The following is a 27,947-nucleotide window of genomic DNA, read 5'->3' as shown; positions in this document are numbered from 1 at the left end:
GTTATGTTTACACTATACTGTAGTCTACTGAGTGTGCAAGAGCATTATTTCTTTAAAAAAATAAAATGTTCATATCTCAATTAAAAAGTACTTTATTGCTAAAAAATGCTAACCTTCATCTGAGCCTTCAGCAAGTTGTAGTAATAACATCAAATATCACTAATCACAGATCACTGTAACAAATATAATAATGAAAAAGTTTGAAATGTTGCCAGAATGACCAAAATGTGACACAGAGACATTAAGTGAGCAAATACCATTGGGAAAATGGCATTAATAGACTTGCTCAACACAGAGTTTCCATAAACCTTCAATCTGTAAAAAAATGCAGTATCTGCAAATGGCAATAAAGCAAAGCACAATTAAACAAGGTATGCCTGTGTGTATTTTTGGTTTTGGTTTTAAATAAGACAGAGGCAGGAGGGTCAGAGTCACAGAGAGGCTGGAAGATGCTACACTGCTGGCTTTGAAGATGGAAGGGGCCACAAGCCAAGGAATGTGGGTGGCTTCTAGGAGTGGAAAAGGCGAGCCTTCCCTAGAACCTCCAGAAGGAACACTATCCTGCTGACACTTTGATTTTAGCACAGTGAAGTCCACCTGGGACGGATGACCTAGAGAACTGTAAGATAATAAATATATGTTGTTTTAAGCCATCAAAAAAAGTTGGAGAAATATAAAATAGAGTGTCACAGAGGCCAAAAATAAGAGTACTGCAGTAAAATTAGTCAAACTGTTCACTGCTGCCGAGGCTAGCAAGACATTTATGCAATGAAAGTATACATGACCATTGACTAGTTTATAAATGTTGGAAATAAACGCATAGTGAATAAAACGTCTTTAAACATCTTTAAAATCCATGGACCAGACATGCAATATATAGTGATAGAACAATTACTGAAAATATAAATTGAAAATACTTTCAGGCAGTCAAGACAAAAACAACAAAGAAAACCGTAATTCAAAAAGAGTCATGTACCAAAATGTTCATTGCAGCTGTATTTACAATAGCCAGGACATGGAAGCAACCTAAGTGTCCACCAACAGATGAATGGATAAAGAAGATGTGTACATATACACAACGGAATATTACTCAGCCATAAAAAGAAACAAAATTGAGTTATTTGTAGTCAGGTGGATGGACCCAGAGTCTGTCATACAGAGTGAAGTAATAAGTCAGAAAGAGAAAAACAAATACCGTATGCTAACACATATATATGGAATCTTAAAAGAAAAAAAAAAAAGGTTCTGAAGAAGCTAGGGGCAGGACAGGAATAAAGACACAGACATAGAGAATGGACTTGAGTACACAGGGAGGGGGAAGGGTAAGCTGGGACCAAGTGAGAGAGTGGCATGGACATACATACACTACCAAATGTAAAATAGATAGCTAGTGGGAAGCAGCCGCATAGCACAGGGAGATCAGCTCGGAGATCAGCTCCGTGCTTTGTGACCACCTAGAGGGGAGGGATAGGGAGGGTGGGAGGGAGGTAGACGCAAGAGGGAAGAGATATGGGAACATATGTATATGTATAGTTGATTCACTTTGTTATAAAGCAGAAACTAACACACCATAGTAAAGCAATTATACACCAATAAAGATGTTAAAAAACACAAAAAACAACAGACAAGTTAACAAACAAGGTGATTCAAGTTAGGAAAATACAAGATGAGCAATAATATGCAGTTCTTTTCCTTTACCAAAGAGTGGGCCAGGATTCTCAACTGAAACAAGTACTTCTGGCCCATAGGTTCAGAGACACAGTATTTTTGATTGAGAAGGGATCATAAGGATTATCCAATCAAAATTCCTATTGTACAAACTACTACATGTATGCACATCATATCTTTATTTTAGCCCACAGCTACCTACATAGGAAAATTCAGAATAAAATGTTAAAAAAAAAACCCTCAGAAAACAATTGATTTTTTTTAATGTGAATTATTCACACCTTTGAAACTCCTAACTTTAAACAAATGTACTATCTATCAGATTGCTAGCTCATAATTACACAAAGATATTAAAACATATGTTATATATTTAAGAACAACAATAAAGATCCAAATTAGTTTGTATACTTACAGTGTAGTATAACTTTGAGCTCAACCAGGAGTTTCTTTGACCCTCCATGACTTGTTCCTGGAAGCTTTTGCATTGCTTCCCCCTTTTTATTCAATATTTCAATTCTTAATGCACCTATCAGTCCAAAATTAAAAATAAGAATGTCTCAGTCACACCCAAAGAATCTGATGAATCTGCTAGGTCTTCACACAGCACTTTAATTTTTCATGGTCTTTTACTATGAAATGTAAGATGTAAGAAAAGCATTTTTTCAGTATTTAAAAACAAACACACACACACAAAAAACCCAAAAACATACCAATGGGGGTTCCAGCAGGCCTAATCTCATTTGGCAATAATTCATCTCCTTCAGGCCAAGTTACTGACAATCTATCAGGGAGCCTATTATGAAACCAGCATATTAATTATTCATGAACTGTGTTAATTATGGTCTTATTTTTAAAAATAATAGTTACTAGAAATTTTAATATTTATTTCTAATTTTTTTTGACAGGTTAAATCTGAAATCCTGAATGATTAATACTGTAAACATTTCCTTCTCCTCAACCACTGTTGTGGTTACAGAGTAAGACAAAATCTCCTGGTGTTAAGAGCCAGGAACTGTGGTTTTTTGAGATTTTTCTATTCATTTATAGTACAAGCTACCTTTGGGAGACAGGATAAACTCTACAAATAAAAGAATTACCAGTGAGATTCAGTAGGAATCACAATGACTACGTCATTAGCTATACAAGAGCCACAAACCCTTTTATTTTTCGATTTCCTTTTACTTCTTTTGTACTAATCTTTATCTCTCAGCAGTTACTACCATTTTCTTCTAGCTGTAGGCCAAAGTTTTTTTTTTTTCTTTAACAAACTTAATCATAGTGCTGATAACAGTGACACTGTAGATATAAGATTTCCTCATTTTTCTATGAAATACAGGATTCTGTTTTTATAACAGAGAGCTCTCAGGTTTTTTTTAACAGCAAGAAGTTTGTCACAATACACACATCTAAGACTACAAGTGCCCAAATAGAAGAGCATAACGACACACTCAATAACTGCTAAAAGGACAATTCCTCTTGATTTTTCTTGTTATTTTTTACCATATGCATCTTGAAATGTAAATTACCTTGCCATTTCATCTTCTACATATTTTTTCACAGCTTTCTCAGCAACTGTCCTATCCAGCTTTGCAATTGGCACAGTTTTTATTTCATCATACAGTGCCTGAGGTTCCTGAATAAATAAAATTTACACCAATATTTAAAAAAAACTATTTAAGTATAGTTGCAACAAGAACATTTCTTCCAAAGAAACATATTTTTACCCTAGTTAAGTATATAAATCATAATAGCTATTATTACATTATACCACAGTGTTTACTTCCATTTTTCATGTAAACTCCTTAGGCCTAATTAAATAGGCCTTAGGCCATTCAAATTTTAACAAGAGCATAGTATAAGGATAAAACCAGTTCTAGTTTTGAAGTTTTTCATTCTTGAGATAGAAGTCCGGCTCCAATGTTTATGTTTGTGGGCCTTGGATGAAATGTGCACTTTACAAAATTACTGTATTAACTAGCAATAATATATGTAACATTAATTAAACACTGGGCACACAGATGTTGTTCTATAGATTATTAAAAACATCAAATGTGAAACATAAAAATTCATGCTACCACTACTTTAACCAATGGAAAAGCCAAATACGAGGCAAAACAGAATACTGTATCTTTATTTTAACAATTAAGCAAAAGAACGTAGTACCAAGAGACTGAAGAAATATTTTTTGTTATTTGGGGGTCTTACCATTGCAATTTGAACCTCTCCTCCTGTAGCATATACTTCTCCATCATGATCACCATAAAGAAAAAATTTTACAATGCTTCCATAAAAGAGAGGAAGTGTCTTGATTGTCTTGACCTAATATTTAGTTTTAAAACAAGGATTTAGTATTAATATTTACTTTTAGAAAAACAGGTTTAACAATTACTTAACAGAACTACGTTATGCAAGGGGAAAACTCAGCATCTATCATTAGAAAAATTAACAAAAAAAGCATTCTAATATTCTAATAAAGTTATATTTGTGAAGTTCTCCACTTATTTGTAACATATCTTTGAAAAGACACAGTGGCTTCTTCATACAAAAATGTCATCGCTATGCATGTGTCTAAAATGCCCAAAGCCTTCCAAATCAATTATTATTAATGCAAGTTATCTCAAACCCCCATAAATGTTCCTTGCAGACTGTGAACGGTGACTTACAAAGTCATCATTTATTTCAAATAAATTAGCTCAAAACTTGCCTATAATGTATTTCTTCTCCTTACTTGGCTTGAAAAATCTAAGAGTAATTTCCATTAGTCCAATTCAAAACTTCCCAACTACAAGGACAACAAAAATTTACACCTAACCTACCTTCCAGCCTCATTTCATTTCTGAACTATTTCTCCTCACACACACAATAGGTTGCAGCAACCCAACTCTGTTGCTTGCGGTTTCCCTGCATTTACCTGTCTTTGTCTGTGCTCAGATTATCTTCTCTGAGAAAGCGTTTCACTTGACTACCACACAGAATTTGACAAAACTGATCACTCCCTCCTTGTAACTCTTCACAAATACCTTATTCTCCTGGTTCCCTTCTATCTCACTATCTTATCCCTTTCAATTCTCCTTTGTCAGCTCCTCCTCCTTGTTTTCCTAACCTCTAAATGTTGGAAAAGCAAGCTGTAGCTACACACACTACTTCGAGGTGACCGCATCTGATTCCAAAGCTTTCGATATATGATGATGAGAGTGTCACATTTGTGCATTTATTACCTTCATAATTACCTCTGCAAACCTGAGCCTTTACCTCTTTCAAGTTCCATACACATGCCACTTCATGCACAAAGAATTGCATGATACACCCTCTTCTCCGAGGCCAATCCGAAGTCAGAAAATTCTCTCCTAAACCATGAGCACTATTCATTCTCTTTTCATAGCACTTACCCCCTTCTTACCTATGATTATCTGCTTAGGTTATCTCTGTTTTCAGGCTGTAACAGCCTGAAGAACAAAGGACATCCCCTAGACCTCTGCATTCTCCACAATGCAGTCAATAGCACAGTAACTCACGAGCAGCACTCAATAAAAATTTGCTGAAAAATAATTTCTCCATATCACAATTAAAAAAACAAAATGGAATTCTCCATTTGAGTAAAGTTTAGTGCAAGAAACAATAAAAACCTTGTTAATTGAGCCTTTGGCAAAAATCAAGTTTTTTATAAAATGTCCTGTTAAATTACGTAATTAAAATCCGTTTGGCCTTTTCGTTCTTTTCTGGCTCCCAAGGAGCCAAGAGTAAATATATTATTTTTGGTTGTTGATAAATTCTAATACATCTAATTTAGTTTCAAATTCTACTAAAAATTAAATCTAAAAATAAGTTAAACTTACCAGTTGTCCTGCTTTGTATATTTTTCCATCCCATTCTATTGCTGAATAAGTCGCCCAGGGGCCCTGCTTTTTAGAAGGAAGATCAGGACGTGTAATTATTCCTTTAAAAAGTGTAAATTTTATTTGTTTGTCATACTTTTCATGACAGTCCTTCAGCCATAGAGCAAATTCTCTGTCAATTTTCATTCGCTGCTCCTGTAAAATTTTAAAATGTTCTATGAAATATAGCTACTAATAAACAAATACAACCACAGACACTTCTCATTCATTTCATTTTTCCTTTCACATACCTGCCCACCCCAGAAAATCTAATAAAAGACTAAAATATTTTGCTGGATCCTTCTCCCATATGAATTTAGATTTCTATCAAAGACATTACTAAAGAAAGAAAAATCTTTGCTACACCCTTGGGTCCAAGGTCTTAATGGTCAATATCAACAAAGATTTGCTTCCCTGTTTTAAATCCTAGGATATACCAAAAAATGACAAACACTGGCTGCCTAGGATAAGGAGAACTAGCTGATTAGGGGAAAAGGGTAAGTGGAAGTCTTCTTACTGTGAACGATGCACATTCTCAATAGGGCAATAAAAATATCTTTTTATGTATCAGGCACAGATTTAAATACATATAGTACTTAAACATATATATGGTATATCTATGGTATTAAAATGTCATTGTGGGGAGTGATTAGGGGGAGAAAAGGTCAAAAAAGCTCTTTTTATAAAGTGATAGTGAAAAAAAGGTTGACAATCATTGCTATGCAAAACACATCTTTCCTTTTAATTATGTATTATATATCTATATTTATTCAGAAAATAAATCATAAAATAAAAATTGTTTTCTAATAATATATAAGAAAAAAATGTGCTATTGCTTATCATTCTTCACCCTGATGGGAGACAGTATAGAGATTTACATTCCAGCGTAAGGTGCTATATACTTGTTTAATGCTTATCTTTAGGAGAATGAGTAGGGAAGATAATCTTTACATAACACGCTTTCACAGAAGACTTTGCATAAAGTTATAGAAGTTCATTTCCCCCTATATATCTTATTCCACAATATACCATTTCCAAATGAAAATGGGGCAAAACTAAAACTGATTTCAGCTTAAGTTTTTGCAGCTTATAGTCAAAGGGCCAGTATGTTAATCATTAAAAAGAAAAAACTTTTGGTTTTAAAAAGTTATTTGAATAAGAAGTAACATGTACATTGTAAACACTCAAAAATGGCATATACCTTCAAGGAAATCTTCCCCCTAATCTGTTCCCAGGTACCAACTCCTTCCTGAATCAGCAAATTACTGTTATCACTTTGTCAACTTGACAAGAATATTAAAATTATTAACTAGGAATGGGATAGTCCGCCTACCAAATTTTTATGCTGTATTTCAATGTACAGCCCTCGTATTCGATAAAAGTATATAAGACTCAGTATCTTTTTATTAAGAGCAAAATGAATTTCAACATGTTGTAGGGATGACTGACTATAAATACTGTGTGTCATGTATTGTGCTTATTGCTTAAGCAATTTTAAATTCAGAATAAATGCATCCATCTCTTGGCAACTTAACATTAAACTACTGAAAGAGTAGCATCAAGTAAGTTTCTGAGGTGCTTAGGTAGACTAAAAGTACACTAGTTCTATCCTATTTTTTAAAAAATTTATCACTTTTTCTATTGATTAATGTAGATTTTAATACTGATCAATCTAACAGCACCTTTTAGCCCAAAGTATTTCATAGTTCTACCTCAATTTTACCCCCAAGATTAGATTAAAATTGCATATTTAGGTTATTAATATATAAACACAGCTTTTGTATTAGATAAAATTGTTCTTATATGCTCTTATCAAATGGACATGGTTCTGTAGCTTCTATTTACTATGTCAAGGTACTGATGAAGATCTGATAAAAGATCTGTAAATTTTACCTGAACAAGATCTAATCAATTTGAAATTTTTGAGTGAACACATAAATGCTCATGAATGAAAATTTATATTCCAGATTAAATAAAAAGTATGCAAATTGTCAGTACAAATCTACACTACTAGTGACTTTTGTTGTACTTAAAATAGAACACTTGCAAATATTCAAAATTTGATACTTAAAACCATACCTGTCCATTTAAAATCCTTGTAAAAAGGGTGTTCTTATCTTTCAATTTTAGCTCAAGATCCATAAAGGTCAGTTTATTTGTGCTGACCTGGAATTTGTCATTAGTGAATAATGCACCAGATATCCTATTGTAGCACTCAATCGGTGCAAGCCCTCTCTTCTTAGGAGGAGTACACCAGTCAAAGCTTGAACAGAACAAAGTATTAGTTAGTAAAAAGATTAGATCACAAAACAATATAATTTCAGCAAAAATCAGAACTTACTCTTCAACAGATGTATATGGTATTAGTCGTCCATTCCAAAAACATTCAAAAATAGGTCTTTTCCCTCTTGCTGCTTTCTCAAGTATGAAACAGTCATCATCATCATCTTCATCTTTTAATTCTAGAACAAAGGAATATTGGAACAAAATGTTTATTGCTATAAAGTATACGCAATTTTTACCACTGAGAAATCAATTTCTGTAAGTGAAATGTTAAAGCTACTTCAGAGAAATGGTAACAAAAAATCTTATGATCTTTAACATTGCATTCTATAAAATCGAAAGGTGGCTTTATTCTGTTTGCCCTCAAAAAGGCAGATTTTCAAAGTGGTTCCACATTACCAATAGTGTTTCTCATTACAAAGTCAATAATTGCTAACATACTAATCCATCTGTGTTAGGAGTACTATAGTAGCTACTGAGCCTGCAATCTTTAAAACCTATTTATAAATATGGGAGCTTGAATCCTGTACCTAAACCACAAGCTTCACAACTCTGTCACAACCAGTTTACTTACATAAAAATCATCTGGAAAATCTACAGTATCGAGCAACAGCAAGTTTGCCTAGCTTGGACAAATTAATAACACTGAATGTAAGTTTACTTTATGATACAGCTAGAATTATAACCTATGTTATAAAGCTCAACTGTCTACATTTTTATGTTTGTTAGTAATACATTTTCATATATTTAGATAAATTAGATTCAAACATCATGATCCTGACATAGTAATACCTCAGTTATTCTGGCATTAAGTCATTCCCCCCACCCCCAATAAAGCCTTCTTCTCCCAAAAAAACCCTCACAAGTCCATCACAAGTAAATATTCCTTTCAATCACACCATTTCACTTGCTCTTAGAGAACCCCTCTGATCTCATTCAACTTACTGGCTATTATTTTAAGACATCATTTGAAGAACTTTATCTTTTTGTCTATAAGCATGCAAAAATTACAAATGGCAAATGAAAAACATGCTAGAGACTTCACGGGAGGGAAGGTCACTGAGTAATAACATGTATGAGCACTTACTAAAGAAAGTCGGGCACTATTCTGAGGACTTGAAGCAGTTTCTTATTCAACCCTCACAACACATCTATGAGGCAAGAATTATTACCCCCCCCAACTTTACAGATACTGAGGCAGGCGGTACTTTGTCAAAGTTTACACAAAGTGGCAAAGATAAGATTCAAATCAGGAAATCTGGTTCCAAAACCTACAATATTAAGGCTATACTAAAGAATTATTCTGAATGAGAAAATTTAATACTGTTAATCTATGAAAATTCAATGCCATCTCAATAATACCAGTAGGATTTTTTTAAAGTGAAAGTACAGTACAAAGTGATTCCAAAGTTTATCCAGAAGAGCAAAAGATTAAGCATTAAGAATTTTCTCAAAAAAGAACAATAGTGTCTTGCCCTATAGATATCAATATACAGTATAAAGGACAAGAGAGTATCATTACTCATGTATAAAAACACAAAATAGGGACTTCCCTGGTGGTACAGTGGTTGCCACAGTGGTGGCACTCTGCCTGCCAATGCAGGGCACATAGGTTCGAGCCCTGGTCCAGGAAGATCCCACATGTCGCGGAGCAACTAAGCCCGTGAGCCACAACTACCGAGCCTGCACTCTAGAGCCTGCGAGCCACAACTACTGAGCCCACATGCCACAACTACTGAAGCCCGCGCACCTAGAGCCCGTGCTCCACAACAAGAGAAGCCACCGCAGTGAGAAGCCTGCACACCGCAACGAAGAGTAGCCCCCACTCACAGCAACAAAGACCCAACACAGCCATAAATAAACAAATAAATAAATTTATAATAAATAAATAAAAACACAAACTAGATCAATTCCTTATAGTAAAAAATCCGGATCTATGCACTTATGGGAACTTTGTATTATTATGAAAGTGATATTTAAACTATTACAAAAATCATAACGTTCAATAATTGGTGCTAGGAAACTGGAAACCCACAGGGAAAATATTAAGTTAACCCACACACAAAAAAGATTAGAGATGTGTTAAAGATGTAAACATAAAATGATTAAGGAAAAAAACCACAGGATCTTTTTTATAATCTTGAGGTATAAGATACCTTTCTATAGCAAGGCAAAAATCAGAAAGCATAAAGAAAAAACTAGTGTGACTAAGTGAAGTTTAAAACTACTTTATAAATACCTACAAAGATAACAGGAAGACAACATGGAGAATATATAAAGGATTACTATGCAGTATATAGCTAAAAATTCACTTCAGGAAGAGATCTATGATAAAAGAATACATAATCTTTCTTAAAGCCACTGCTTTATTCATCTGGAAATGAATATACACAAAAATTAAGAATTATAAAAATTATAACTACTTTAATAACTTAAGAAGATTTGCATGAGGGAAAAAAGTTTTTAAATTTATCTAACCTCAACAGCTCAACTAAGAATTATTATTAAGAAAACAAATCACTATCCTAAATCACAACTTCACATTTTGTAGCTAAGATAACAGATTAACATACTTGATGGAAAGCATGGATCATCAGGATACGTTTCTCTATCATATAAAAAAGGGTGATATCGGATAATCCCTTCCACTACACCATCTCCTTCAACATGAGCCTTGAACTCAAAACTATCGGCTGCTGTATTTATATACAACGTCTGCATGTCATCTTGTATTTCCCTTAGGTTGATAATCTTAGGTGTCTTCCCCTTTTCAAACATAGAAATCTAAAATAAAAATAAAACAAAAACAATTAAATTCTATAGTGACTTTACTTTTGTTCTCACCTATGATCCAACAACAGAACAGGCAAAAACTACTTTTATTTGTACAAGTAATCATCTAGCTTATTGAAATACATATATATTTTTATTTGGATTAAATAGCTCTAAGTAGCATCTCAAAAAAAATACACTATAAAAAACTGAAAGTAAGCAAAGAAAGAGCAAAGCAGAGCTGAAGGATATATTAAGTGATGAGTACATTTAATTCAAGGTTTCCTGCTAGAGGTAGGAAGTGGGATAAAGATGTACATGAAATTCTTCCTGACGTGTGGGCAAGGATACTGAGAACTCAACACTCAAATATTCTTTTCTTCTAAATCATACTTTACCTGTTATAAGACTTCTGTGAACAAAAGAAACTATCTATTCCTTTTCTTCCCTGCTTTTGAGACATGATATTCAGTTAACAGCTCATATCTCTAGAGAAGACAGAGAAAGGAAAAACCATATACTATAGTAAACAAAGGTTCCACAAAAATACATCTAGGAATAATCTCTTTACTTGCATATCAAATTAGGGAAGCGTTCTGGTAAAAGACAAGGACAGAGAAGTTGTCTATTTACTGACTGAGTTTTCTTGTCCAGAGTAACTTGGAACTAGAACAGATACCTAATAATTCACAATACTTTAAGAAAGAATTTTATCTTACTTCAATATCAATGTTGTTGAAAGGTCCAACTTCCTTTGATGCACGTTTTTCATTCCCTTTTGGGCCATGAATATAGTAATGATAAATATGCCTAAAACATAGAAGAATACCTTTACACTTTTAAATCACATAAAATTACAGTTCATCTAATCTTCTACCAAAAAAAATTCTATAACTACTATTTGGCAGTACTTACTAGGTGCCAAGCACTATATGAAGCATTTTTAAACAGAGTAAACCATTTAATGGTAAAAACAATCCTGAGATTCAGATATTATTACCCTTCATTTTATATAGAAATTGGAATGCAAGAAACGTATATAATTTAATTTACTTAAGGTCACAGAAGTATAGAGTTGGGGGCGCTTCAATCCAAGTCTTTCCAACTTCAAGGCCCAAATACTTTAAGTATAGTTTATCAAAAAAACTAAAACTAGAAGTTAAGAGGCTATAATTCTACTTGTTAGGGATGTTCTACAAAGGACTCAAATATCAGGGACTATACAGGATTCAGTAACTTTAACTTATGTCCCCAACATGAGAGTATCATTCTGTAACTCTCATCTTTCTTCTCCTATGACACTGAAACAATCTTATGCCAATACTCCTAAAACTAATAAATTCAACATTATCCCATCAAAAACCACCACTTCAGAAATCTTTGTTATTTTATTTTGGCAAATGTTTCAAAAGATTATATTTGGAGGAGATTATTCACCTCTCCCCATATCCCGTATCACATGTGTAATTATTCCTCAAGCAGGAATTTAAAATATTCCTTCATATGAATTTTAACTTTTTAAAATTACATTAATTGTCCTAGTTTAAAACACTACTAAGATAAAAGGAAATCACTGAAAATCATGATTTCTTTCTTCAGACATCTCAAAAGTGTTAACATCATAGTCAACAATAAGTTTACAACCATACATTAAGAAAGAGTGCTATAAATAGCTTAGCAAGCGTCTATTTCAAAGAATGGTTAAAGTTATACATCATTCTTTTTAAAAGCAAGAGTTAAGTTATAATTATGTCATTAATGTACACTGAATTCCTTCAGTTAAGAGAAATAATAAAATAACTAATGAAAGATGTTCTTAGAGAAGAAACATTCCAAAGTCCTATTTAAAACTCTTGTGTTACAGAGCCAATAAACATCAATATTCAAGAAAAAAGGCATTCCTAAAATCAATTTCCCCATAAAAAATTTTAATTGTTAATATATATGTATAAAATAGAGAATCTCAAAGTAAGTACAACAGCCCTTTGAATAAATAAGAAAAGATACTTTCTTTAAAAACATGAATTTTGTACAGTATACCCATTTTGCAAGACTAATTAATTCAGGTTAATACAAATTATGGAAACAATCCAGTCAAAGGTCTATACTGTGTAACTACAGAGGAAAAAACTTAAGAGCCATTAAATGTATATACTTCTGATTTGATCTAATGGAATATATACTTCCTAAAAGTTTTCCTGGAATAGATACACAAAGATTTATTTTCAGTATTACTCATGTCACATGAGTGATAGACTCAATACATTCAATAGACTCAATACATTTCAATAGACTCAATACATTCATTCAGTAAACTTTTATTGAGCATCTACTATGTAAAAGGAAACACTGGGATACAGCAGTGCATAAAAAACGACAGACATTCCAAGGTAGAAGGCAGACAAAAATATAAGTAAACTGTGTGGTATGGAAGATTATAATACATGCTACACAGCAAAAGCACAAAAGGGGGATCTGGGAGTGATGAGCTGAATTGGATGAACTCAAGTTTATTTTAAATGTTATCACAGTTGTCAAAAAGCATGGGCCTCATGTTTGTATTTGTAATGACCAATACATTACCGGTGATCGGTACAATATTTACAGAATACAGAACCACTTTAATGCTAACATCAGAGTAATGATTCCTGTACTGAAGGGAAGGAAATGGGATAGGAGTAAAGCAGACAGCCAAGAGGCTTCAATATGTCTGTAATATTTTCTATCTTAAAAAAGATAAGAAGAAACATGTCCTGAATCAAATGTAAATACTTACGTTAACTGTCTCGTCCAAAGAAGGAAATAATTTTTCAAGTACTGTATGTGTTCTGGTTGTACCCCTGTGATAACCACAGCAGTAAAGCTATCTTTTTCCTTCTCCTCTGAGATAAGATGATGTAGAAATCTTTCATCATCATTTGTAATGTGAACAGAATCAGACGGCTACAAGAGTGAACATAAAGTACAACACATTACATGCACCTTAATTGTAATTAACAAATAACATTTACATCAACCTTTAATGTGATTCACTTGGATAATTTCAAATACAGGCTTCAAAAATCTTTTGGAGGAAAATGGCCAATTGCAAATCAGCTGAGTGTGTGACAACAATGCTGTGAGGAGAGGGAAACTTTTACATAGATTGCTAAACTGGCATACATCAAGGAGAATGCTAAACCATAATGCTACACGAACTGGAGAATCATAAAGAAAAGGGTAAAGAAAAATAAATACTGAGTTTAAAACTGTGCCCCAAAATTGAGAACACTTACCCTAAGGTGGAATGAGTCCTTGCTTGGGGTACCTACCACTTAACTTGGTCAGGACCAATGCCCAGCCAGCCCTCCAAGTTCAGGAAAACTAGGATGCAGCCTGAACCCAGCTGGCTTAGCCCAAAGGCACTCTGTTTAAAAGGGAGTAAAATCATCCTGGGCCCCAGTCCACTTTCAGAGGGAAGTGGGGAGGGGGGAGTGGGGGAATGTTTGAGGATAAGAATTACAAACTTCTCAGTTTTTACTATGAGTCTGTATGTTAAAAATTTCATGCATATATATATACTATATAAGTTGTACACATAAAAACGTATAAGGATAAAGATACACACTGAACTATTATGTCTAGGAAACTGGTTTTCTTTTTTTAGTAAGTGTGTATTATTACTTTCTTAATAAAAAATAAAAACCAACCCTCCAATACGATTCCAATGCATCCCTACACAGTAAATTACTAATATTATAGCTACAATACATAATACATAAGTAACATTTTATACAGTTTGAGAGTTAGTAGATTAGCTTGGGTTTACTGATGAGGCAGGTTCATTATCTAAATATTTGGATAGCACCTTCTAAGCCCTATGACTCAACTTGGGCATGAGGAAAATAGGGTTCAAGATAAAAGAAAGAGAGCATCCTTCCTCCCTACAAATTCCATCTAATAGATGAGAAACAAATGATTATAAAACAATGTGCCATTAGAAAGCTATAAGCCAAGAACTACAGAGTTAAAAAAATAAAAATGGGGTGACATTCACCCAGCAGATGACTTAATAAAAACATCCCAGACCAATGAGAACATGAAGGATTTGAGACTATAAGGGATACAAGGTAGTTTAGAATATATGTTAAACATATGATGAAGGACGTGGCTGGAAAGGCTGAATCAAGCAGTGGAAATGAGTGCAAGAAAGGATAAATGAAAGGAACTATTTTAAAAGAATTAAATGTGGTGAATGATTAACAACAAGGATTACAGTTACTACTATACTGTTAATAGTTGGAGGAAAGGGGAAGAAAATAAGAAATGCTTATAGATATTTGATTTCAGATGTACCAAAAGGGAGTTATTTACAGAACCCGTGGAGAGGGACATCTAACTCAAACTGGAAATGCGTGTGCTACATAGCATCAATTGGTATTCAGCTGCCATTTGTACCACCTTATGTTGTCCCCTCCAGGGCTGCAGAGGATGGAAAGAAATCAAAAAACATCTATTTCTCAGACTCTTAAATTTTTGCTTGTGGATGCAAATTAGGTTTCACCAATTAGATGTACTAGCCAAAGATTTAGAAGGGAAAAGTGAGGCAAAGGCCATCTCCTGAGGTTTCTTAAAAGTTTTCTGTTACCATGCAAGGTACTGAAAGACCAGTATCCAGGTTCCAGCTTAAGCATCAGCACTGATACAGCACTAGTAATGGCCAGAAATTCTGTGTCCATTGTTGGAACAATTGTGGCAGCAAGACTTTTCCAACTCCTGGATCAGAGATAAGGTACTGTGTTTCTGAATTCCAGATCCAGCTGTGGTCCTCCAGCTACCTGATTACAGCAGATGTTGCAGCATCCCTAGAAGGTCAGTTTGGAATACCCTGGCATCATTCTACAAGACTCAGCCTAAAGATCATTCCTTCAGCCCAATAATCATCTAAGCATCTAACTCCCTTTATGAAATCCTTTTCTGTTTAAAATGGCCAGAATGGTTTCTTCCCTTTAAGGAGTCCAGCCTGATTCAATGTTTCAATCTTAAGAAAAAAGTCTTGACAAGAAATACATATTTGAGAACTGTTGGTATTAAGTGGTATATATAAGAATGAATATATATATATATATGGGGGGGGGGGGCGTGTGCATGCTAGTCCCCATAGATCAAAAACCATCAACCCCCCACACACCGTACTAACTGATAACAGCTCAGGAATAGAGGAGGAGCCCCCAAAAAGTAGGCTGGAAAGGACAGGTCAGAAAAAGAAAAAGACTAGGGACCTACTGGTACCCATGAAATGTTTGCTGGGATGAACTAAGCACAAAACACAGGAAAAGCTGGAAGAAATGATAACCCAAGAGACCTCAGTACTATCCAAGCTTTATCATATCCATACAGTTCTGAAAAAAAATCACTTAAATTCTCTGTTTCTATTTTTCACCAGTTTTAACACGGCAAATAATATTTCCACCAATATACTTTATAGGGTTTTGTGATTTTAAGATAACATAGAAAAGATAAGACAGAATACTGTTACATAAACAATATATTAAGATATGTAAACTGTTAAATAAATGCAATAAATTTAAAGAGGAAAAGGTGGAATGACAAAATGAAGACATTTCTCGGACAGAGGATAATGTTCAGTTATAAAGAAAGTAAAAGTAGCTAATAAACATGAAAAAAATTCAGCCCACTAGTATGAAAGAAAAGGTATTATTTTCACTTATCAAACCACTAACATTCTGCTATCATTCTTCCCTCCCTGCTTTGTTCTTTTGAAAAATAAGGAAATGATCCAACAGGCACTTCCAATATACCTTTGTTGGGAGTGTATTTGATTTGGGTTCAACCTTTCAGAAAAGCGACTTTGTAATATACACCATAAATATTTCTAAGTTCAAATTCCTTATAACAGTTATAAAAATTCTAACAATTTATACGAAGAAAAAACTGCAGTTCAGGCAAAATGTTGTGCAAAGATACTAATAGCAGTGTCTTTACAATTATAATAAAATCCTTCAAGTAAGCTAAATGCTTAACAGAATAGTCAAATTACTGTACATTTAGCCAAAGATACTATGAAGCTATTAAAAGTGTGTTGTGTACCAAAATACTTTCTAAAATGAAGTAATACTCAAAATATTAATAAAACAGAGCTCAAAGCATAAGTATATGATAAAGTTTAAACTAGAAGAAAATTCGACTAAATATGTCATAAGTACTTTTTTCTGGTATTTGAGACTATTTTTATTTTCTTTATAAAATTTTTACAATTTGCTTTGTAAGCAGAAAAGAATTTTTTAAATCTTACTTTTAAAAAAGGTTTTAAAAATTTTTTTAATTCTAAAATGTTTCAAACAGAGAAAAGCTGAATGAGTAATACAACAAATACCATGTGCTCACCAACAAGATTCAAATTTGTGAACACTCTGCTTATTAAAATGAGCATTTGAATGCAAATTTATAACAGAAATAAGTTTCTCGTTTACTTATTTCTCTGGAGCTCAGATTTCTTAAAAGTCTATTACCCTATCACTGTTTTCTACTCTGCTTCTATAATTATTATACAACAAATACTTAAAAACTCACACTCAGTTCAAGGAAAAAAGTTTACAATCTTATGAACAATTTCCAGAAAGCTTACTTGGCTTTATGAGAAAATCTGTTTTCTGAAGACTTCAGCCTGAGAAAGCACATAAATGATCACGTTTGCTATTCACATAATTAAAAGAAAAAGAGTGAAAATTTAATTTGAAAATTCCATATCTTCAAGTTTTTAAAATGACATTAGTATCTCAGAAAATGAAGAAAATGTTCTTGTCCTATCATCCATCCAAAGTAATGCATCTACAATTACTGAGTTCAAATGTATTGTACCTTTCTGTTTCTAATATATCCGCTATATATTGCCTCTTTATTTTTCTCCTTCTTCTCAAAATCTTCTTTAGAAAGTACAAGTTCATGAACATCCTGGGAATCTGCAGGTTTGCTTATCATCTGTTAAATATTTAAAAGAGTACTTTATAAATTCCCACAATTTAAACTGGATAAACACATTTAGAAAGTCAACCTCAAAATATTTTGATCAACTTTCACTTTTAAGAAATATTTTTACTTACTCTGGCTGATTGTCCAACAAAGAAAACAGCCTGCTTGCCCCCAACACCAAAATAGGAAATATCACTATTTAAACTGCGTGGCACTGGTAGTGGTCGAACATATCCTGAATGATCACTAAAATAAAACATTACATTAATGCAATGATGTTAAACAAACTACTCAGGTGCTAAAGGAAATTGTTATAGCAGTTTTATAAGTGTTAATAAAATGATCCCTGAGCCAGATAACACCCCTATTCAAATGTAAAAGAATCAGAGCCAAAAGCCAAAACATCATCTGGTCCAATGGCTCTCAAAGTTTATTACCCAGACCAGCTGCATCAGCAACACCTGGAAATGCTAAGAAATGCAAATTCTTGGGCCCACCCTGATAAATCAGAAAATCTCAAATATCTGTATAACTCTACAATCTTCCCTTCAAAATTGTTTACTCCTTCAAAACATTAAAATATTGCCTCAATACTAATGGGAATTACAGCAAAGAGATTCTTATTTCCATGTATCATGACAAACGAAGAGCTCTGATTGAACCTCCTACTGCACCATAACAACACTCTGGAGAGTAGGCATCCCTGGTCTCTCCAAATATAGGCAAGATCGCTAGGGACACCATTTCCCAATATCAGAAATAAACAGAATTGGGGATGAGGCTGGAACCACTATTACACCAAATGAAAAGGTTAGAGAGCAGATGCAGCACAGCTGGAAAAATTTAGAGAACACAAAGATACGTTCAAAAACACTTACCCATAAGAAACAAAGAAAAAAAGGAATGAAAAATATCAAAGTGGGAATAAAAACATGAACGACTGAAGGATAGTATCTCACACAAGTTTAAATGTACTTGGAGAAAGAGAGAATAGATAAAAGCTGCAAATATTCTCAAACTACTAAAAGGCATAGATCCACAGATTCAGACCAAAAGAGCCCAAACAGGATACATAAAAAGAAATCTGCATCACAGTGAACACTAAAAACAAAACAGAAGAACTAATAAACAGACTGAGAGAGAAATGGCTTTGCAGGCTTTGACAGCAACAGTATAAGACAGTGGAATATTATCTCCAAAGGGCCAAGAGAAAAGGTCAACGTAGAACTGCGAACTAGGGCTAAATGAAGAAGTTACAGACGATATCCAAGGAAATTTACCATTAAGAGATTTGCTCTAAAGGAATGTTCGTACAAGCACAATCTGACATACAAGGTTATCATAATATGGTAAGTACAAAGGTAATTTTTAAAATATGTATTAAAAAATTTTTAATGTGTTGTTAGAAAAAATGGTGAATATAATTTGTGGGATTTCCGTAGTCAGACTTGAAATACTAGACAACATAAGTATAACTTTGGGAAGGAAGTGATCAGAGATAAAGTGTTCCAAATTTTTTAATATGGGCAAAGGGAGGTGTTCTTTTAAATTTTGAAGTCTGACGTTAATACACATTTTTAAATTTCAAAGACAACCAAGAAAACAAACAGATAAATTCTAAAATATTAAAAGAGAAAAAAAGGGAGAACAACATTTTCAAAAGCAACAACAGAAAGATGCAATGAATTTAAAAACAAAGAGAAAACAAAACAAAGAAATAATGGGATAAATAAAAATATTTTAATTGGTATAAAAAGTTCTCACCCATATATCAATAATCAAAATAAAGACAACAATGACCAGGTAAAACACCGTAATACCAGACCTACAAAACAAAGCACACAAAAAATAGCCCCGACAACATACAACCGCCATACACAAACTCATCTCCACACAACAAAGACACAAACATGCCCCCATGCAAAAAAGCATGCATATACACAAACACCCCACACAATACACAAACCACACAACATGCATGCACACCTACAGTGCTCCCCCAACACAAACACACAATGTATACAACACCAACTATAAAAAGAACATTTAAAAGAGTCAGAAAAAACAGACACCATACCTTCTGAGAAACAAAGATAAGAATGACAATGGATTTTTCACTGTAATCTGTGCAAGTCAGTAGAAATGGAGTAGCATTTTTAATGTACTGAAATGTTTAACAAAGTCAACCTAAAATTCTATACTCAACAAAAATATGTTTAAAGGGGGAAGGAGGGTAAGGAATAGATCCAAACTTTATCAGACATACAAAAGCTGAAAAAATTCACTGAGAGCAAACATGAATTATAAAAACTGTTAAAAGACCTTTAGGAATGAAAATGATACTATGGATTTAAACAAAGGAATGAAGACCACCAGAAATGGTAAATATGTGGGTAAACATAAACTGACTCAGGGACTCAAACTAATACTTGTATATGAACGTTCATAGCAGCATTATTCACAATATACAAAAAAGGTAGAAACAAGACAACCATCCATTAACCTATGAATGGAAAAATGTAGTACAGCTGCATAATTCAGCCATAAAAAGGGGTGAAGTTCTGATACAATCTACAACACGGATGAACCCTGAAAACATTACACTAAGTGAAATAAACCAGAAACAAAATGACAAATATTGTATGATTCTTCTTAAATGAAGTACCTAGAATAGGCAAATGCATTGAAACAGAAAGTAGAACTGTGGTTACCAGCAGCTGGAGGTGCGGAGAATACACAGTTATCTTTTAATGGTTACGAAGTTTCAGTTTGGGAAAGACAAAAATCTTTGAAAATACATAATGGTAATTGTTGTAAAACACTATGAATATAATTAATGCTACCAAATTATACACTTTAATTTAATGTTATACTTTTTTTTCACATTTTTAAGAAAATAACTGTTAAAAAGAGAAACTCATAGAAACAGCAGAAAAATGGTTGACAGGGACTGGGGAGTGTGGGAAATAGGTGGAGGTTGGTAAAAGGGTAAAAACTTTCATCAATAAGATGAATAAGGTCTGAGGAGCTAATGTATAACATCATTATATACAGTCAATAACACTATTGTGTAATTTAAATCTGCTAAGAGAGTAGAACTGTGATAAATTAAAGATGTATACTATGCCAGCAAAACAACAGAACAGAGTAGCAGCTAATAAGTCAATGAAGGAAACAGTGGAAGCGTGCACACACACACACACACACACACTCAATTTGAAATAAGGCAGCAAAAAGGGAAATGTAGGGAAAAAGGGAAAAATAAACAAGTAACAAAGATGGTAACCAAGCATACTGATAATCACATTAAATGTAATTGGTCTAAACATCCCAATTAAAAGGCAGAGATTGTCAATTTTAATACATAACCAAATGCTGCCTAAAAGAAACACTCTTTAAATATAACGAGACAGTAGGTTAAAAGGTTGGAAAACGAGTTACCATTTCAATACTAATGAAAACAAAGCTGGAGAAGATATATTAATATCGGACCAAGTTAATAAAAGAATATTACCTGGGAATAAAGAAAAATGAAACAAATATGCACGTAAATAAAATAGGCTACCTTTCTCTGCTTGAGTTTTTAAAATTACGTTAGACTGTTGAAATAAAAATAACACGGTCTGATATGGTTCTCAGTATATGTAGAGGTAACACTTAAAACTAAATTATAAATGGGTGAGCGTTAAAATACCTAAATAATTTGGTGAGATTTCTGTAATTCACTTTAATTGCAAAATGTCCATACTAAGAGACTGTAATACAGTATTCCCTGGAGCAGCCATTAAAAAATAAATAAATAAATAAAAGATATACTCGAAAACCACTATAAAGAAAACAGTGTAGTAAAATATGTTCAAGTAAACCGCAAAAAGGCCAGAAAAGACAAATGCAAAACAAAGGGAACAAACAGAAAAGTTAAAACAGGACATATTTGAGTCCTAATGTACCAATAATTAAAAATATGTAAATGTAATAGTACAAATACACTAAATAAAACTAACAGAGTGAATTAAAAACTGACCAAACCAGGGACTTCACTGGTGGTCCAGTGTTTAAGAATCCACCTTCCAATGCAGGGGACGTGGGTTCAATCCCTAGTCAGGGAACTAGGATCCCACGCACCACAGGGCAACTAAGCCTGCAAGCCACAACTACTGAGCCCATGCGGTCTGGAGCCTGCACGCCACAACTACAGAACCCACGAGCTCTGGAGCCTGCATGCCACAGCTAGAGAGAAACCTGTGCACCACAACTACTGAGCCTGCGTGCCACAACGAAGATCCCGCGTGCCACAACTAAGACCTGACACAGCCAAAAAAAAAATAAAAATAATAAATATTCTAAAAAGACTATAGTAAAAAAAAATTTTTTAATAAATTAAAAAATTTTTTAAAATGACCCAACCATATGCTGTCTACAAGAAACTCATTTTAAATATAATGATATAGGTATTTTAAAAGAAAATGGATAAGAAAAGGTATACCATACAAACATAAACAAAAAGAAAGCTGGAGTGGCTACAGTATCAAATAAAATACACTTCAGAGCAAGAAATTATCAGGGACAGAAGCATTATGGGAACTTCCCTGGTGGCGCAGTGGTTAAGAATCTGCCTGCCAATGCAGGGCACACGGGTTTGAGCCCTGGTCTGGGAAGATCCCACGTGCTGCGGAGCAACTATGCCTGTGAGCCACAACTACTGAGCCTGCGTGCTGCAACTACTGAAGCCCACGCACCTAGAGCCTGTGTTCTGCAACAAGAGAAACCACCGCAATGAGAAGCCCACGTACCGCAACTAGAGAAAGCCCGTGCACAGCAACAAAGACCCAACGCAGACAAAAATTAATTAATTAAATTTTTTTAAAAAAGGCATTATGATGAAAGGGTCAGTTCACTGAAAAGTCCTAACAATCTCAATTATGCATACAAAAAGTAACACAAGTTAAAAATACACAGAGCAAAAAATTCAGAGAACTGAAAAGATCAGCAAACCTGCAAATAAGTGGAGCTCTTCAATACTCCTCTCTTCATTACTGCTACACAGAAAATCAGCAAGGATAAGAAAGAACTGAAAAATATTATCAACAGATGGAATCTAATTGAGATTTACAGAACACTCCTCCCAGCAACAGCAAAATACACATTCTTTTCAAGGACACAGAAAATTCACCAAAATATAGATCATATCCTAGGGCATAAAACAAATCTTAACAAATTTAAAAGAACTGAAACCATATAGAGTATGTTCTCTGAATATAATAAAGTCAAACTAGAAATCAACATACAGACAAGAAAATCTATTGGGAACATTTGGAAATTGAACAACACATTCCAATAAAGATCCATGGATCAAAAAGCAAGTTGCAAGGGAAATAAAAGTTACACTGAACTGAATGAAAGTGAAATTACAGCGTATTAAAACTTGTGGGATACAGCAAAAGTAGTCCTGAGAAGAAAATTTATAACACAAAATATTCATCTTAGAAAAGAAGTAAAAAAAAATCTGTAAGATTCCACATCAAGATACTACAAAAAGAGCAAATAAACCCAAAGTAAGAAGGGCATAAATAATAAAGAGCAGAAATCAAAGAATTTGAAAACAGGAAAACAAAATTCATCAAAGCAAGCACTGGTTCTTTACAAACACTACCAACAACTATATGCCAATAAAATTGAAAATTTAATGAAATGGACTAATTCCTACTAAAATGTAACTTACCAAAGCTAAATCATTAAGAAACAGAAAGCCAAAATATTCTTATAACTCTATGAAAAAATCAAAGCAATACTTAAAAATTCCTCCTGCAAAAAACATACCACACCCAAATGGTTTCCCAAGTGAGTTTTATCAAACTTTCATAAGTGGTTAAAGTATAAATTAATACGATCACTTTGGAAAATAATTAGCCATTACCTTGTAAGTTGGAACATTCATTTTTAAATCCTACAAATTCCCTCCTAGGCATATACCTAAAACTTACGTAGATTTGGACCAGGAAACATATATAACATACACACACACCCCATATATAAGATAGTACTGCTAACAATTGCTAAAACTTGGAGGAGAAAGCCAAATGCCCACTGACTGGAGACTGGATAAATACAGTGGGATCCCTTTTTGGTATATACTAAAGATAACATGGTTATGAAAATGAATGTTCTACAGACCCACACAAATATGCAATCTTAGTAACCTAATACTAAATGAAAATGCAAGTCCCTTGTAGATCAAAATATAGTATCATTACATTTTTTCATATTATCAAAAACAAGCAAAATTAGATATATACATTTAAAAAAAGGAAATAGCTAACACATATATATGGAATCTAAAAAAAAAAATGGTTCTGAAGAACCTAGGGGCAGGACAGGAATAAAGACACAGACGTAGAGAACGGACTTGAGGACACAGGGAGGGGGAAGGGTAAGCTGGGTTGAAATGAGAGAGTGGCATGGACATATATACACTACCAAATGTAAAATAGATAGCTAGTGGGAAGCAGCTGCATAGCACAGGGAGATCAGCTCGATGCTCTGTGACCACCTAGAGGGGTGGGATAGGGAGGGTGGGAGGGAGACACAAGAGGGAGGGGATATAGGGATATATGTATACGTACAGCTGATTCACTTTGTTATACAGCAGAAACTAACACACAATGTAAAGCAATTATACTCTAATAAAGATGTTTAAAAGAAAAAAGTAAACAGAAAAACAATACAAGATACTTGTTAACTTTGGTGGCGGGGATGAGGAGGACACAGATATAAGTTACAGTATATTCTACTTACTGGATTAGGTGGCAAAATTCTGGTTATTCAGCTTATTAAACTTTTCAATAAATAAACTTTAAATGGGCATGTCCTGCATTGATACATTGTCATAAACCAAGAATTAATTAAATTCTATGAACAAAATGTCTATTAAGAAAAATAAAGAGTTAATAGGTTCTAAGACTTTAATTACTATGATAATACTTCTAGGAAATATGCTGAAAATACCCTCCCCTAAATATTCTCCTTAAAACACATATGGGGAAGTATAATAAAAGTTCGGGAGGGCAGAACTCAGAGATAAAACAATATATACATACTTAATCTGATTCAAAACTAAGGAATTCTGTTCACTGATTAGGAATGGACACACTTAATGACCAAGCAGTAAGTTTCCTTTTTCAACCTTTTCCCTAAGTTTCCTTTTCCATTCATGAAAGCCTAACCTAAGCAAAAACCCTAATACAGCAAATAAGGCTGAAAATACTAATTTCCAGTAGGTTTTAGACTTGTGTAAATGAGTCCAGAAAATTCCTATATCCACACTCACGGGCTATATAGATCTCCCTTCATGAAGATAAATATAATCTAAGATCTTAAGAAACAATTTTGCATCACAGAAGGAGTCCTCTGGAGAATTTAGAAAGTCGCCTCCCTCAAAATAAATTTCTATCATAGTCTAAAAAAGTTTCAGAAACTATCTCATTCTTATTCTTCATACAATATAAGAGGACACTATATCTTTGTGAAACAATAGTATTTATTAGAAAAGAGAAGCAAAATCTGCATGAAAATGTATGATAAAAGGTGTAGAAGGTAAGAAAAAGGAATAGGAGAGACGATCAAATTAGTAAAAAGAAACAATGTAAGTGATTGCCAGGAAATATGGTAGAGAGACTATGTATATATATTTAGATCTCACTATCTCCAATCTATCACAGGGGAAAAAAATCAGCCACAATGAAGAAAGTAACAAATGGTCATAGGTAACTAACTGAGCTCTGGAATACACGTGTCTCATCTCGATACAGATGTGTCTCATCTGTGAGACACAATGGAAATAACCAAATTAAAGTAGGATGCCTAAATCTACATTCTCTAAATTCAAGTAAGTACAAATATCTACTTGAAAGTTCATCTCAATTGCAGACAATTGAGCTTTTCCTTTAGGAAAATTAGGGAAAATCCTGTTGGGAGTCCATTTCTACAGCCTAAAAGTGGCATGGGAAATGGGCCATGTGGCATGCTATTTTTATTTTCCCAAAAACGGCTGACTGAGTTGAGAGCTTTTTAATTGCTGAGCAAGTTTAAAGTGCAGAAAGTAGCACTGATCCAACACACATCTGAATTATGGCCACCCCGCTGACCTAACTGATGTCACCCTTCTTTCTTCCACAAAATAATTAAATGAACACATAGTATTACAACAAGGTTCTAGGTATCTAATTTCACTTATGATTGTAACAGTGCCTCAGTCATGAGCAAATTTCCTAGGTCCAGGTAATGTTCTTTACCTTAGGGGTTTGGATTAGACCACTGTATGCACTTGTCAAAAATCAGTTAACTGAGTGATCACTTCCAGAAGAACCTATGAAAATCCACTCATTGATAAACACAAAACAACACCCGAACAAATTGTCAAATTCAACTTTTTCAGAACTGCAAAAATTAACTTAAGTCTTGCAACAATCCAAGGAGTGTTTATTTAAGACACATTGATGAGTTTTGGTTAAAAACTGCAAGCTGCTACTTTTTAACATACCCTCTCCCATTCCCCTCTCACCAGGTCCACAGAAGCCTTGAAAACCAACAGCCCTGCAATCATGTTGAAAACAGCTTAGGAGTCACTGGAATGTGTTTGGAGTTCCCCAAAAGCTCCTTCCCCATAGAATTGCCATTATTGGATCTGACAGTTCCATAGAAACTTCCACTTGCAGGGTTTGTCTTTATTTGACCTAACTCAGAACTTGCTCACTGTGAAAAGCATTTTCCTTGGGTCATTTGTCAAAAACAATCAGTGGCAGATGTTTACCATCAAAGCTGACTAAGGCAATGAAAACAGTTTGGAGAAAACAAGAATCTGGGCAAAAGCTTAGAAGAAAAAGCTGGGGAATAAAAGGTCCATAGTGGGTTTTTTTTTTTTTTTTTTTTTTGCGGTACGCGGGCCCCCCACTGTTGTGGCCTCTCCCGCTGCGGAGCAGAGGCTTCGGATGCGCAGGCTCAGCAGCCATGGCTCACGAGCCCAGCCGCTCCGCGGCATGTGGGATCTTCTCGGACCGGGGCACAAACCCGTGTCCCCTGAATCGGCAGGCGGGCTCTCAACCACTGCGTCACCAGGGAAGCCCCACAGTGGTTTTTAAAAGCTCCAACACAGTGATGAGTATCAAGGTCACACTCATGTGCAGGATTGTATACATACTCAAGAAAGAACTGAGAAGGCTCTAATCTCTTATTTCTGGTTGACTTTGAGGTTTGGTGCAACCAAGAGTTAAAGGCTAAGGCAGAGCTGTAAACTTCCTGCTGGAACAATAAAAACAGCCCAGTATGCACACAGAACCCCTTGGCAAGAGCTGTAACACTTAGTGGTGCCAGACATTCAAGGAAATGTCTGATCAGTTGACCACCAAATTAACTGAGCAGAGACTTAAGGGGCAACACAAGATAAAGAATACAGGTTTTACAGAATTAGTTTAGGGAAGTCACTACACAAACAACAAAAAGACAAAAGCAACAGTAAGCCCTGGGGAGAGAGATAAATCTGATTTCCAGATTTGCCACACTATATAATTTAAAATGTCCTATTCTAGGGACTTCCCTGGTGGTCCAGTGGTTAAGATTCTGCGCTTCCAATGCAAGGGGCACGGGTTTGATCCCACCTGCCAGGCGTGGACAAAAAATAAATAAATAAAATAAAATGTCCTGCTCTAAACAAAAAAACTATGTGCCACACCAAGAAATATTAAAGTCTGGCCTACACATAGGGAAAATAGCACTCAATAGAAACTGTCCCAGAGAAAGCCCAGGGATTAATTAGACTTACCAGACAAAGACTTCAGTCAGCTTTTTTATAACAAATGCTGGAGAGGGTGTGGAGGAAAGGGAACCCTCCTATACTGTTGATGGGAATGTAAATTGATACAGCCACTATGGAAAACAGTATGGAGGTTCCTCAAAAAACGAAAACTAGAGTTGCCATATGATCCAGCCATCCCACTCCTGGGCACATATCTGGATAAAAATATAATTCAAAAAGATACATGCAACCCTATGTTCACAGCAGCACTACTCACAATAGCCAAGATGTGGAAACAACCTAAATGTCCATCAACAGATGAATAGATGAAGAAGATGTATACACACACGCGCGCGTGCACGCGAGCGCAATGGAATACTACTCAGCCATAAAAAGGAATGAAATAATGCCATTTGCAGAAACGTGGATGGAACTAGAGATTATCATACTAATTGAAGTCAGAAAGAGACAATTACCATATGATATCACTTATATGTGGAATCTAAAATATAACACAAATGAACTCATCAACAAAACAGAAACAGACTCACAGACATAGAGAACAGACTTGTGATTGCCAAGGGTGG

The 27,947-nt window shown here is 34.3% G+C and overlaps 1 protein-coding gene across 1 annotated transcript in view; it reads right to left on the bottom strand.

Moving 5' to 3' along the window:
- The window catches only part of SMCHD1 (structural maintenance of chromosomes flexible hinge domain containing 1), a 128,751-nt gene that overhangs the window by 79,603 nt on the left and 21,201 nt on the right, over window positions 1-27,947 (bottom strand). Inside the window, exons 6-17 of the mRNA XM_030836690.2 lie at window positions 17,702-17,816; window positions 17,460-17,579; window positions 13,375-13,541; window positions 11,318-11,408; window positions 10,400-10,610; window positions 7,885-8,005; window positions 7,623-7,806; window positions 5,505-5,699; window positions 3,874-3,987; window positions 3,195-3,301; window positions 2,379-2,461; window positions 2,081-2,194 (exon numbers count right to left, since the gene is read on the bottom strand). Of these exons, the coding sequence (XP_030692550.1) occupies window positions 2,081-2,194; window positions 2,379-2,461; window positions 3,195-3,301; window positions 3,874-3,987; window positions 5,505-5,699; window positions 7,623-7,806; window positions 7,885-8,005; window positions 10,400-10,610; window positions 11,318-11,408; window positions 13,375-13,541; window positions 17,460-17,579; window positions 17,702-17,816 (1,622 nt within the window). The remainder of the gene's footprint in view (window positions 1-2,080; window positions 2,195-2,378; window positions 2,462-3,194; window positions 3,302-3,873; window positions 3,988-5,504; window positions 5,700-7,622; window positions 7,807-7,884; window positions 8,006-10,399; window positions 10,611-11,317; window positions 11,409-13,374; window positions 13,542-17,459; window positions 17,580-17,701; window positions 17,817-27,947) is intronic.

The sequence above is a fragment of the Globicephala melas genome, chromosome 13, assembly GCF_963455315.2.
Source record: "Globicephala melas chromosome 13, mGloMel1.2, whole genome shotgun sequence".
Classification (NCBI taxonomy): domain Eukaryota; kingdom Metazoa; phylum Chordata; class Mammalia; order Artiodactyla; family Delphinidae; genus Globicephala; species Globicephala melas.
The sequence above is the reverse complement of the archived record's forward strand: the minus strand, read 5'-3'. Positions and strand labels throughout refer to the sequence as shown.